Source organism: Cephus cinctus, unplaced genomic scaffold (assembly GCF_000341935.2).
Source record: "Cephus cinctus unplaced genomic scaffold, Ccin1 Ccin1_scaffold1073, whole genome shotgun sequence".
NCBI classification, from domain to species: domain Eukaryota; kingdom Metazoa; phylum Arthropoda; class Insecta; order Hymenoptera; family Cephidae; genus Cephus; species Cephus cinctus.
In genome coordinates, this window is record NW_014333593.1 from 112,881 (window position 1) to 126,792 (window position 13,912).

General features: G+C 36.4%; 2 protein-coding genes across 5 annotated transcripts; both read right to left on the bottom strand.

Moving 5' to 3' along the window:
• Positions 1-334: 334 nt before the first annotated feature.
• On the bottom strand, positions 335-7,091 carry LOC107271978 (long-chain fatty acid transport protein 4). Of its 2 annotated transcripts, none has more exons than XM_025089222.1 (13): positions 6,989-7,091; positions 3,748-3,898; positions 3,427-3,664; positions 3,102-3,333; positions 2,670-2,871; positions 2,387-2,579; positions 2,178-2,321; positions 1,982-2,119; positions 1,844-1,910; positions 1,601-1,691; positions 1,354-1,507; positions 1,229-1,284; positions 335-1,160 (listed from the first exon to the last, which is right to left on the bottom strand). In XM_025089222.1, the coding sequence occupies exons 1-13, from the start codon at positions 7,042-7,044 to the stop codon at positions 1,062-1,064; spliced, it is 1,821 nt and encodes a 606-aa protein (XP_024944990.1). In that variant the 5' UTR covers positions 7,045-7,091; the 3' UTR covers positions 335-1,061. The 2 variants fall into 2 exon arrangements, with proteins under 2 accessions (XP_024944990.1, XP_015604121.1); XM_015748635.2 differs by having other exon boundaries at positions 6,828-7,091.
• Positions 7,092-8,783: 1,692 nt separating this feature from the next.
• LOC107271945 (vesicle-associated membrane protein 4) lies at positions 8,784-12,404 on the bottom strand. 3 transcript variants are annotated; one of them, XM_015748559.2, is made up of 6 exons: positions 12,161-12,399; positions 12,011-12,060; positions 11,699-11,749; positions 11,372-11,604; positions 11,030-11,104; positions 10,664-10,837 (listed from the first exon to the last, which is right to left on the bottom strand). In XM_015748559.2, exons 1-5 carry the CDS (start codon positions 12,224-12,226, stop codon positions 11,067-11,069), a joined length of 438 nt encoding a protein of 145 aa, XP_015604045.1. In that variant the 5' UTR covers positions 12,227-12,399; the 3' UTR covers positions 10,664-10,837; positions 11,030-11,066. The 3 variants fall into 3 exon arrangements, with proteins under 3 accessions (XP_024944991.1, XP_015604046.1, XP_015604045.1); XM_025089223.1 differs by lacking the exons at positions 10,664-10,837; positions 11,030-11,104 and adding an exon at positions 8,784-9,035 and having other exon boundaries at positions 12,161-12,404; XM_015748560.2 differs by lacking the exon at positions 11,030-11,104 and having other exon boundaries at positions 10,663-10,837; positions 12,161-12,398.
• Positions 12,405-13,912: the final 1,508 nt, after the last annotated feature.

Below are 13,912 nucleotides of genomic sequence, written 5' to 3' on the forward strand. Positions count from 1 at the left end.
TGGGTAATGTGAAAAGTAATTAGAATTATATCTATGTTGCGTGTTATTCAATCGTATCAAGAATGAGAACCCCTGATTAAAGTTTGCGACTGCGTAGTGATAAAAGACGCTTCTTTACAATTCTGCTACCGCTTCGTTACCGGGTGTTCACCAAATAAATATGCTGTCTGGCATTCGGCCAATCGTAGATCGGTATTTCCTCGAATCTGCGTTTACATTTGAAAAGTCTGATACAGGCAGACCTCATAAATTAAAAGTTTGATACAAACTTTTATTTCTTTAGAAAAACAAAGATAAAGGAGTCTTTAAAATTTTGAAAATAAATACACATTTGTTATCATTGATTTTGAGGCCTTGGGCTTTATTGGAAAGTCTATTAATAGAATTTCATAAAACTGGAAGCATATAGCGGTTATAAATTAATAGACCTTAATACCTGTCATTTATTCCTCGTTTGGAAATTTTATAGAAAATTCATTAAAAGTGGGATTGAGGTTCGTATACGTAATTATTAACTATTTACTATTGTACTCTACTGATTAATTACAGCTTGTTTACATAACCTCACCTTATCCATTTTACAGCGTCAGTCAAACATGCCCTTATAGTACACCTACTTATTTACTATAATATATTACAATTAAATGCGTAGAATTGTAAAAGGGAGATCTAACGTAAATGAAGAGAAAGAAAGAGAAAGGTAAATGTAAGAATAAAAAGATTCCTTTGTTGGAAAATTGCTTGTTACCAATGGCGTGAGACGAGGGCGCTCATAACATGCCACAAGGCAAAAGCTTTAATGAAATTAGAGACTTCCCGAAACTTTGTTTCAACTAAACAATAAACTTCGCAACACGGTCTAACCAAGCCTTAGTTACAATGCAGGGCATGCGTTTGGAAAACTTAGAATTACTAGAGAAACTAGATAGGCTTGAATCACCAAAGGAAATTCCTAGCGATAGCAGGGGTCAACTTCCTTTTTATGGAATCTGAAAATTTGATTCGATCAAAGGACAACTTCCTTCTTTTCTTAATTGACCTTATAGTCTAGAGAATACTCGTTATATTCGAATTTTTTGCTCCTGAATGTCCTTGCATAGCTGTTCCGTAACCCTTACGTAGGTACCCGTTCTGTCGAAGAAGTAAAGAGGATCCTTGACCTAGCAAATAAATGTATAATAAATTATTCGATTAATCAAGAATTAAATATTCTACTGGGGAATTTTACCTTATTTATATCGAAACCTTCCGATTGTAAATCTGTTTTCTTCAGCTTGAATGTCCCTGGAACGAATTTTTCATGCGTTAGGAATTTCTGTTTTTCTTTAGAATTTAAAATATATTTAATATTACCTGTCATAGGCAGATCTTCTAATATCCTAAGGAATAATGGCCTGGCGTATGTTGGTAATGCTTTCTTCACTCCTTCTCCTAATTCCTTCAAGTTGAGAGAGTGTTCCGGATCGTAAATGGCTGCCATACCAGCCTTGCCCTCGTTCCCTGGGACCTTAAAGAGCGATTACAAGCAAATAGATGTATCCGCTTGATGTACCCTATACGATCACAGGCTTGCCAACTTGGAGTTGAGAAGGGATATTACCTCGACCCCGTAGACGACGGCATCCTTCAAGCCTATCGCATTGCTTATCACAGCCTCCACTTCTGAAGTGGCTACGTTCTCACCTCGCCATCTGAACAAACATTTCGATAAGGGATGAAATCAGCCAGAACATACCCATCTAATGACTTCCTTTAATCCCGTATGAAGAAAATTGCTAACAGTAGAATAGAAATGTTCTAAATACAAAAAAAAATTTAATTTTCCTTTTTTTTCTTCACTTGCCTGAAAGTATCGCCAGTTCTGTCTTTGAAATAAAAGTACCCAAACTCATCCATTACGAGAATGTCACCTGTAAGGTAGGATATAGCTTACAATCTGAGTTAGAGGTTGATTAATTATTCTGAGCAAGGCCAAACTAACCGGAATTGAAGGCACGTTCGCCTTTTTTGAATACGTCATGAATGATTTTTTTTTCAGAAGCCTTCTTATCTGCGTATCCGCTGAAATCGTTTACGGCTATTTTCGGATTGATTTTTCCAATCAGCACTCCAGGCTCGCCTAAGAATGTTTTTAAATGAGTTGTTTTGAAGATTAAATTTTTTTCAAAATTATCTACCTGGTTTACAGGCTATGCATAAACCATCCGGTCCTCTGATTGGCTCACAAGTATCTTCGTTTACTCTTAATAAGGCAACAGGATACATACGACCGGCATATCTAGGTACAAATCCCACAGCACCAACCGTACTATCGATGTTAACTAAAAAAATATTGTTCATCATTTTTTTCAAAATATGTATAATCCATTAAATTATGAGTACCTACCAAGATTTGAATTGCCCTCAGTAGCCCCATAAAATTCTCCAATTTGCTTAACTCGAAATCTCTCAACGAATGGTTCCCAAATCTGAGGTCTGAGACCATTTCCAAACATCAGACGCACTCTGTGAGCAGTGTCGTTAGGACTTTGAGGCACGGCCAATAGATATCTACAAATTTCACCAATGTACTGTGCAACCTAAAATTCAAAAAGAGAACACCTTACTATACAGCATAGTAACAATCCAATCCCCCCTTAAAAAATCCTTCCATTATTATATAACCATACAGTGCATTCATAATAAACGCAATCCGGCCAAAATTTCGATGCGCTAAATCTTCTTCTTAAAACAACAGTGATTCCACGAAGCAACGCTTGTCCAGCACCAACAACACCACCAGCCGTGTGATAAAGTGGCAAAGCATCATATATCCTATCAGTCTCACGTAGACCCAGCATTCCATGTACTCCACAAGACATCAGCATATACCTTAATTATAAAAAAAAAAAAAATTTTTAATATTAAAACTAAAATAGAAAAAATTCCAAAGTATAGTGGAATATGTGCAAGTGGTCCTATACTATAAAAAAACTTAGTAAGACTTTTATTATTCTTTACTACCAGAAACTCAGCTTGCATACTGCTGTCGTATGCAACTGCAGTGCCCAGTAATAACGACTAGACAATGACTGGAATGAAAAATGATCCATATCAGTTACCTAAGACTATTGACAACAGCAGCCTTAGGCATGCCAGTTGTACCGGATGTGTAGATATAAAGAAGTTTATCCCTAGGATGTCCCAATGCCAAATCCTCTAATAAAGGATCAGGATCCGTGTTTGCCAAAGCCGGTGACAGATCGATAGCTCGATCCAGGATTGGAGTATTGGACAATTCAGACCATTGATAAAGGGTCAATTCTGGTATCTTATCACTTATATCCTCTATAGCTAAAATCAATAAGTATAATAATAAAATTTATATCCCACTATATATCTCAGTGGATTATTATATCCTATGAAGAAAATATTAAATCCCCATACCATCCTTTAATTCTGACCCATATATCACAGCCTTACATTCCGCTGCGTGTATACTGTGCAGCAGGACGTCGTGACGTAAATTATTATTCACAAGTGCAGCGACAAATCCTGCCTTGCTAAGGCCCAGCCAGATTCCAATATACTCAGGACGGCCCTCCATGACAAGAGCGACACTATCGCCCCTTGATAATCCCTTAGACTTGAAATATCGTCCGACTTGATTAGTGAATTCTTCAACCTGGTAAAAAGGAAAAGCAACGAATATGAGTAACGTGTAAATTTTGAATATTTATAAACGGAAAAAAAAATATATATTTTTACCTCCTTGTAAGTCCATTCCTTCTCCTCGAATATATATGCAATTTTTTCTGGATGAGCAGCCGCCAATCTGCTGAATACGGCAGCCACGGTGTATCCTTTTCTTTCCCACCACCATAGCAATGCGTTCACTTGAAAAAATCTAAAGGCACCACTGAAATATCACAAGATCATTTTTTATCTCTTTGACGATATCATTCGCACCGGATCGTATGTTTTTAACTATGGTCATATGTGTACTATGGACTCTACCGCCTGTAACATCCTCTTCTCTTCTAACAAATTGGTTAATACCGTGTTGGAGTACGTCACGCGGGCAGCTTGTGCCATATGCGGATCCCTACTTTTATTGTTATATTGGCGAATTTTAAGTCTCACATGACATACATGCTGGATTCATTTTTTTGTAAAATTGTCAAATTTTACATGAGGTATATTTGAAAATTTGATTTTCAAAATTTTTAAAAATAATTTTTTAATTTGAAATTTTATTTTCAAAATAATGTATGTTTCATTAAATTCTAACAGTGGAAATTTAACGTACTGTACTTAGGTGTAAACGTGTAAAATGTTATTCATTCAAGACTTCGTATCATGCATGGGTATACATATCTATTGAGTCTCTTATGCATATATGTCATACCAGATTCAATGACTTTGGCATTGATTCCACCTTTCTGCACTGTTAATCAAAGTGTGCTATTTTTTTATGGTAGTCACTTTTTACACACTAGCAAGTGTGTTATCTGTACATTGGGATACGTGGGACCAATAACACACTTTAAGGTGTGTCAAAAGTGACTACCATAGACAGCGTAGGGAATAATAAATTTCGCTGAGAATTGACATAGACTAAAAATTTTCAAAGTTTATTAATTGATTATTACATAAATAATTTTTATTAATTATCCATTCCATTCTCTCCCGCGGTGAATTTTTATAAATTATCAGATCCCTGCGCGAATACGCCTTTGCTGTAGAACGTAGTCATCCGACACTAGGCGATTAGGCCCTTAGAGTCATTATTCTACGGTGATTAAAAGTAATTAAATGAAATAATAAAGAGAAGTTACAGGTGCGATTGAAGTAGTGCGAAGTTATCGGATTGAAATCGATTGGATTAATTATCAGGAATAATTGGCAATTACGGTATAATGGCGATGGACAATTAGAGAATTGACGTTCGTATGAATATAATTAATTAGAATCAAAACAATGTATTGAAGCTTTGAACTTGTATCATTTTCTCATGAATTATTGTTCTATATCGCGTTAATTACGAATTCACAATGTGTTAGCTACTAAAACTGTCACACGTGCATATTTGAGAAATAATATTTTTCAATTAATCACGTATTTTAAAAAATATTTTATATTAAATATTTATACTATGTCACGTGCGTGCCTGAACTTTTACGTCACAGGTTTCGTTGAAGCAGTCACGGGTCTACTGGTTGCCCCATCCTAAGTAGTTTATGAAATATTCAAGAGTCAGGTACGTCGTTCTTGGTTAAATAATTCCGAAAACATTTAAAGAATTACGCCGCGCGTTACTTTGTACCGCTCAAAGGTCCAATGATTAGCACACTTGGCAGGTCAAAAATTCAGTGCGACTGAAAGTATGATCGCTTTCGCTTGGAATAACAGGAAATAAAGTGGAATTGTCAAAAAAAATTCCTTCACCAAAAAATAAACTAAAACACTAAAATAGACCGTATCTTCGAGATGAGAGTAAGTGTTAATACGGAGCTCATATAAATTTAATTCGTATATTATTAGTTCAGCGACACCTCATGCATGATTATTCATGCTGACCCCAACCACGTCAGGGTCACTCATGTTGCAGCATACCTCAAGCAATATGTGCAATGCCTTGGCCTATTGTATAATTCATTTTGAAATGATTTTATCACGAAATAAAGAAATAGAGAAATTCGGATTTCATTGATGAAAAAAAAATTAAATGGATAAATAATGATTCCAACGGTGAAGATTGGGTCAAGCGCCCAACAATTTCGTCACTCATGACGATACTGACCTGTTCTATCAAAGATCCAAAATTACTACGTCAGCCATCAAAACAATGTAATTGAGGAAGCAGTCAGTCAGACCCCGTTAAAATTTCAAACGCGCCATACGAACGCTAACCATACTCCACAGCGTCTATTATCACCACCATGTGACCGAGTGGGCCCCAGTAACGTATCAATTCAACCAGGGACCTAGGTACGATGGAAATGGCTTCTATTATGCAATCCCAATCACAACACGAGGAACATGAGCAAACTTTGTTTTCACTAAAAGAATTTCTCAAGGGTATACGTACTACAGACCCCTCTTGCGTAACAACACAGTGTGGGTGTCGCGAGGTTTTTTTCCCCTCCGTATAAAATTTTTTTCTACGAAAATTTCATCTCTAAATCTACACTCGGAATTTATCTTTGTAGACGTAATAACGTCTAGGACTAGGGATTAGACGTCTGGAAAATTATAAAATTAATGACAAAGCATGAAACATACTTAGAAATCTAATTGAATTATAATGCGTTAAATTCATCTTTCATAAAATTTAGTAATAACTTTAATTATCAGTGTATAAACCCAGACAGCACGAAAGTCTTAATAATGTTTCAGATGCTCAAAAGACAACCTTCGTCGCATTAAATATCTTTAAGACGACTGTTGGACGGTACGTGTTGTCTGAAAAGTATACTTTGAATTGTGAAATGGAACATAACCTAATACTAAACCATAACTAATAATAAACTCTGCCACGAGAGCTGGACTTCGTAGGATTTAAACTGATCTGTCGATATGTCAAAGTCTAAAGAATCGATAAAAAATATCGATAATCACAGGCTAAAACATCGATTTTCAGAAAAATCGATTTTTATCACCAGTTCTAGTCCAGACGTAATAAACGCGTAGACGGTATCTTATCAACAGTTTATTCCGCGCCGTATTTATTATAAACATTAAATACGCATATGAGTTGGCCTCGTATATGATTAATACAATATCTTGTTGTACAAGTTTGTTTTATATACATCATACATAGGCCGTTGATATAATTAAAAACTCACAGGATATCGCGGGGCAACGTTTTGTACAGAATGTACAGAAATCTCCATCGACTTCCCGTGAACAGGAAGATACCCAGGAGCACGACACCCGCGGAAATGAGTAGTTGATATAATTCCGTCATCTCTGAACAACAAGGAATTCCTTCACTCCCGTATATTACTTTGGAACGTTTCTGAGACTCGTGAAACCGGCTTTGCGGGAGGCTAACATCGGCATCGGTGAGTGCCGCGACAACGACTAAACTAACCACGACTACGTATGTACACAATAACCGACTGTCATTGGCGCGCATTGGCGTAGAACTGATAAAATTCTTGTCGCCTTATTTCGTGCTTCTTATGGCCGGTTTCTCCACCTTCAAATAAGTTCCCGATAAGTTTTTACGGAAGATATCTCTTAAAATAGAGGATAGCTATCAGTCAGATAAAAGTTATCCGAAAGTGAAGAAACCAGCCGTTAGTCATACTTAATAACTGATGAGAAAAATTCTTTTTTTTAGCATAATACCATGACAATACATTGTTGATAATGAAATGTATCCTCAAAAAGTGAATTGAAATACATCGTTAACTACCATTTGCCAATAATACATCTGGCATATACGTATATCAAATGCATAGGATATTGGTCGTGAAACAGTTTACCGATGTTTTCAGAGTTACGGTGGCAGTAAGGAATTATTGCTATTTTAAGAGTCCCATGCGGAATGCGAGGAACGATCAGTGATGTGTGATAGGATGACCATGTTATCTATACTCCATCGATACTGGATATCCTTGGTAACTATAAACGGATATATTCAATGACTCGTTAACAGGAATTAAAGATTTAATGTTGTCTCGGGTGAACGAGGAACAGGCATGCGCATCTCTGAATTTATTGTGACTATGATGGCCATCGCATTAATTCTTAACTACATAAGTCCAACTCTAGGAGCATAGTTTAAAAGGTGAGGTCTGCGAGACGTCATACTATGGAACTCGATTGTAGGGCTACTAAAACGAATAGAATAGTTAAAAAGTAGAGCTTCATGTCGCTCTTCTCTTAGTTTAAACAAATTTAATGACCAAGTATCAAGTAATAATTATCTAGTAAGTACGTATTTATTTTAATTCGTTAAAAATTTACGTACAGACAAATTCGGAGCTAAAGATGAAATTGGTGAGGTCTTTGAGACTGCACGTGTGTATTTAGGGTTAAAATATTGTTACGACTACAAACTTGTATGGAAATATTTATCTGTAGCGTAGCAGCTAATTTTGAGAATCGTCATGGTTTTGGTTATACACTAATTGGGACTCACGTGCAATTTTGTATAGTTTTGAGGTAAAAATTAAAAGTATTATTGTAAATTATTAAATATGCTATACAATTTTTGTTTAATCAATGCTGAAATATAGATCTGTTGGTATTCGCTTTGTACTAATTTGGATTGTTGACATTTCCTCCATGGAGAAATTTTATCGAATCGTCAGGTAACAGCTCATTCGTGAATATATGTTTTCAACATTCAATCTCGAATTTGGTTACAAAACGAAATTGCTGGTTTGTTTATTCGCACGATAAATCAGTAGCGCTGGCGGCCAACAACCAGTCGACTGTAACCTACCCAGAATCAGTAGCAACAGGTGGTCCACCATTCGATTGGAAAAATAACACCAATCACACTCGGTAAAGAAACATTATGAGGTGCATGAGTTTATTGTCCAGTCATTGCTGATTTGAAAAAGCAGAGAGAATTGAAGAAAATTTCGAAAAAGATTCAAAAACGATTCATCAGGATTTTTCAAATATTTATGTATGGCTTAAGAAGACTTTGCAAGGAACCACAATGGCAATGTCCTTACGAGGACATTATTCTTGCCAGTCGACAAGGTCCAGACAACGTCTTATTGTTAGACTTCCTTTCACTAACGTACATATTTTATTTGTCTATTACATGACGTATATTATCCGTGCTCTCATGATAACCCCGGCTAACCTCAATTAGCCTGAAAACCTTTCTTGACCTTTGGACATTCTTGGAAAATCACTGAAATTTCCTGATCCATCTCAGTCGCGGGAAATGGGATTTCCACATCCGCGTTATGGAAGTTCCCGCTTCTCTAACGCGGTTGATATTACGATAGACACTTCCACTTGTTCATCCTGAAATGAAATCTTGATCGAGGTCAATAGGGAATATTTGTACGATCTGATGAAATTTACTAGAACAAAAAATACAGGATCATTATGAGAAAGAGAAAAATGGTATTTTCAGGGTCTTGGTAAGTGGTTTTGAAAATTGGTCGACAGTAGGCATAACTAGTCGAGATTTTTCGAAAACATGGTACTTATCATGTCCTGATTACAGTAAAACTTGCGAACTTCTAAGGACAAAAAATTGTTTACAATTCGTCAAGATACACCAAAGTCCTAACAGCAGAATTTAACGATGGGAAAACCTTAGTAACAGATAACAGGATACAGAAACAAGTTAACAACACTAAGAATCGTACTTGTTGAGAAAGTGCTACCAAAAGTTTATTCTCTGACCCCTGAAACGTGCTGGATTACAGAATTGCTGTATTGAGACAAGAGTTTCGAAGTATGAGACCTGAGAAATCTCGAAAAATTCATCCAAAAATTGAATTAATTACATCCCTTATAAAACAATCTAACTTCTATCGATCCATCAGAGTCTCTGTTATCCAGCAGCCCCAAGTTCAGATTCAGGAAAATTTCACTTAAACAGGTGTTCATCAAACCACAAAAAATCTTTCTGTAACCGCTGTCTATCCTGTCTCAGTGATAACCGGATGAGATCCGATCCTTCAGCTTGGCTAACGTGTCAATTTTCATTTCTGACCTTCTCTCCCAAGAGAATTTACTGTCTGTTGGACTCTCTTGATAGTGAAGGTGATAATGCAACGTTCAAATTAATCATGCTCACAGTACCAATTATTTTAGACAACCATAAAACACCAGAAGCCATGATAGTTCGCACGAGTACCAATAGCATAGTGAAAGAATTGATTGGTTGACATGAGAAACGTGTTTTAATAGAAAATTTTCAAGAAGCATTATTTCATTATTATAAGTGTTCAATTGATGATGAAAAATACAAAGCAAGTATTTAAATCTTAAACCCACAGTAATTTGAGTTTAAAAATATCAGTAGGTATCAAACTAAAGGCCATAACACTGTAAAATACGAATTTATGGTTTAAACAATTCCTCTCTTCCTATTTAAATGCTATAACAAAATTTACCCTACCAGCTGACTTTAATCCTTGCAGATGCTGTCCTGTAATTATGTGAGTAGACGGTAGAGTGGTGGTTAGGTTAGTTTAGTTCTCAGCTCGTAAACCGTAAATGGACATACGAACTTGGTGAGTATGCCTTTAAGGGGTTGAGACAAGTACCACATGCACTAACGGCAGTTAACTGGACTTATGGTTTGTTTTACGAGGTAAGATTCTTATGTTGCGATCACAAGACCCTACGTCTATGTAATGGCAGATGTTAGACGATCCGGTTATCAAAGTTATTAGCTTGAGTCAGAATTATACAAGAATATAGGTGGACCAGAAGATGAGGTTCTTATTGAAGTTTTAAATTAATATAATTAATGTTAATTCAAACATATGCTTCATCGACCCCAAAGTATATTCGTACAGGGTGAAAATTATGGGTGTATGATCGTTATACTTATGTTATCAAAAGACCCAACCATGATAACTACCACTTCCCCTTATCATTCACCTTTGTTTTTAGTTGGATGTACAGCTTACAAAATAATTATTTGAGATACTATCTGTTATCTACAGGTAACTGAATGCAATTTAAACTTTTATGCACTACAAAATTTATTAACACTTATAGATAAAATATAATATATGCGATTTACTTAGAAGAAAATAAAAATATATAGTAAGAATATAGTTAAAAATTACAATAGGAATTACATGATGATTTTGGATGACGTCGAGACGGTGCTATGGTCATGAATACTTGACGATAATGGGCACTGTAAAAAGAAATTGATAAATAGATGTATAACTGATAACAATATCGATAAGGCTTTAGATAACCGACTACAAATTAAGATATTTGAGCACTTTACTTGCAGCTGTTATAATATCTAAACATTGTTAATTAATTGTACATAAATTGTACAGTTGATAATTCTCAATCAAATACCAATAGAAAACTCAAATACCTTAATTCCTTATATCGAATGCTTGTCAACCCTCATTTTATCTGAGTACCAGGTAAAGCACCATGACGTCCAGAACTGAAAATGATACATGCTCTTCTAACTACAAGATGACGAAATTAAAGATAGCAGTGAATAAAAAATAAAAAAAGGATCATAGAAAGAAAAGAAAATTGAACAAAAAATTATCTGTAAGCAATGAATGGGTTAAAATCCAAAATAGCAATTGTCTATTGTCACATGAAATTCCACTAAACCATATGAGTGCAAAAAGTGCTGCTTTTAAGTTTGCTCGTAAAATTATTAAAAATATTAATTAATAGTACATGGTACGTTAATCCTTACCGACTATACACAGGACGAGCATCAAAGTTATCCCACCTATTATGATTCTTGCTTTAACATTTTGCATCCACGCTTTTCTTTGCGCATTTCTCGCTGCATCTCGGAATTCATTTCCCGCCATTGATAAACGCTCACTTGCTGATTGTAAATCCTCCATTCTATCTCCTCTCTCGATTACTTTCTGCATATTGTCCCGCATCGTATCAGTCACTTCTTTTATCTGTATCCTGACACTTTGTAACATAAAATATCAGAAACTATACATTTTGTATTTTAACACTGGTAGACAGTATCACAAAATGTTTTTTAACAATATTTATATTTTACCTGTCTAGTTTCCCGTGAACTTGTACGTTCTCGGTAGATGTACTTGGACGGCTAAAGTGCCAAAAAAAGATTATCTTTGAGTATAAATTCTTGTTAAGTATAACATGTATTGCAGTTAATACATTGTGCTTAAACCATTTTAGTCATTATTAAGTAACAAAATGGTAAACTTAGTGGGTAGTAGAAATGCTTGTGAGTGATAAATCTCTAGATTACTAAAAATTTAATTTAAACGGTTTGATGATAACGCATAAAACTGACTGGTGGCGCTATTGAATAATATTGCTCAAGTTCACTTTATGAGATACGTACTTAAATAACATATCTTCATCAGGATCACTGTCATGTTCTAAAAGGGATTCCTGTGAAATAAAATTTGAATATCAGTGAAATATCCCGCCCGCAGCCATATTGATTCCAAGCAGCTGCCACTCTACTCGTTTGACAGCGTTGCTCACGTACCTTTTCAACCTCGTCCGCGGCTCTCAGGTCTTCCCCGGATAAAGTTCTTCGGAATTTTGGTGGCATTTTTCGTTAAGGATGATTTTGCCACTGGGTGTGTCTTCTTTAATAAAATATGTACTGCGCGATGAACGATATTTTACAGAGGTTAATCACAAGATAAAAACAAACCGGCAGCCATCTTTAGATATACTATAATCTCGATTGACTTTCCTACGAAATTGCCAGCAGTTTGTGAGTAGTTATTCTATAGAAATCTCTAGATGTCTCTCAAGTATTTTATCATACCGAGTGAATACCTCTGTAATGGCTATCGGTAAAGCAGGTTTCGAATATTCCGGAAGGATAAGTATGGTGGTAAAATATCTTCAGTCAACGTCGAAACATCCTATTACCATCCGTCCAACTGATACCGACATATTAACGGTTTGAATCAGGGACCGTAATCGTAACGGAAACCGAAATGGATAACCGGTAATAGCTGGAAAAATAAGAAACCGAAACGGAACCTTGAACTTGTTACAGTGAAAAACCGAAACCGAAATCATTAACCGGAATGTATTTTATTCATAATAGCAGATATGAGTTGGGAAATTGCCAGTAGGCCGACTTTCTTTAAACCAATTTTATTTCGGCGTTGACGTGCTACCTGAGTGAAAGACCGTTTTACGATACCCGCGTTTTGGATTGATCGTGATATTGGTACCCAAGGCTCCTGCGCACTAACCGAATCACCATCCATGTGTGCTGTTCAGTCAGAGATGAGTAGGGAAATGTAAATTGTTACGGTTTTAGGCGACAGAGATGAGTAAGGAGATGCACAACGCTACGGTTTTAGGCGATACCAAAAACATGGCGCTAAATCGTAGCGCCGAGTCCGGGAATAGAATTTTGTGATCATCGCCTCCGTCGATAATGCATATTCCGTCGTAGCCGAGCTGAACGTGATCACGAACGGGTAGCCTGGCGGGCACAGTCCTCCGCTACTTATCGCTGGTTCCCAAAGCAACACTTAGAACGAGACAACTCATCGGATATAGCCTAAATACTTTTTTTCTTTGCAATCCTAAATTCGATCGCACAGTGTAAGCTCGGTAAGTTTAATATGACAAAAGCAAGCAACTCATGTCTGCCTGCACTGAAGCGTATGATGCCACAAGCATATTTAATACATATTTTACCAATGTTGCGTAGCAGAACGATTGTTGAAACCTATCAGAAACTGTAGAACTTCTGGAGAACTATTGAAAAAGCCTATTGTTGAATCATTTTCAAGAGATTTTAAAAAAGCGCGATGCTGGAGCTGACATCCGTGTAGCACCTCCATTTTTAGGAACCACGTTCGATCTCCGAAGACGAACCACGTTAACCCTAGATCAGCGCGCAAAGTGTTTCCTGCAGAGGGTGATTAGAAGTTACCGGGATTTGAGGTCCCATACGCCAAGTGGAGTAGCACAAGCGAACGCAGATTGACGTGACCGCTCCCCTAGAGAGCGCAGAAAGGGATGCCGACGCCAACCCATGACTCCCCACCGCTCAAACCGTCTTGGCATATTTGCTGCGGAGTTTACTGCGATACCAAAGTGATATCACGAAGAAGGTATAGCCCAGCGGAAGAAATTCGGAAAATAGGTAACACAAAGAAAGAGAGAAAGAGAGAGAGAGATAGAATTAGATAATCAAGTATTACCTTAGAATGTAGATGAACAAAAGAGACAAAGAATCGATGAATGTATCACAACTGCGATGTAT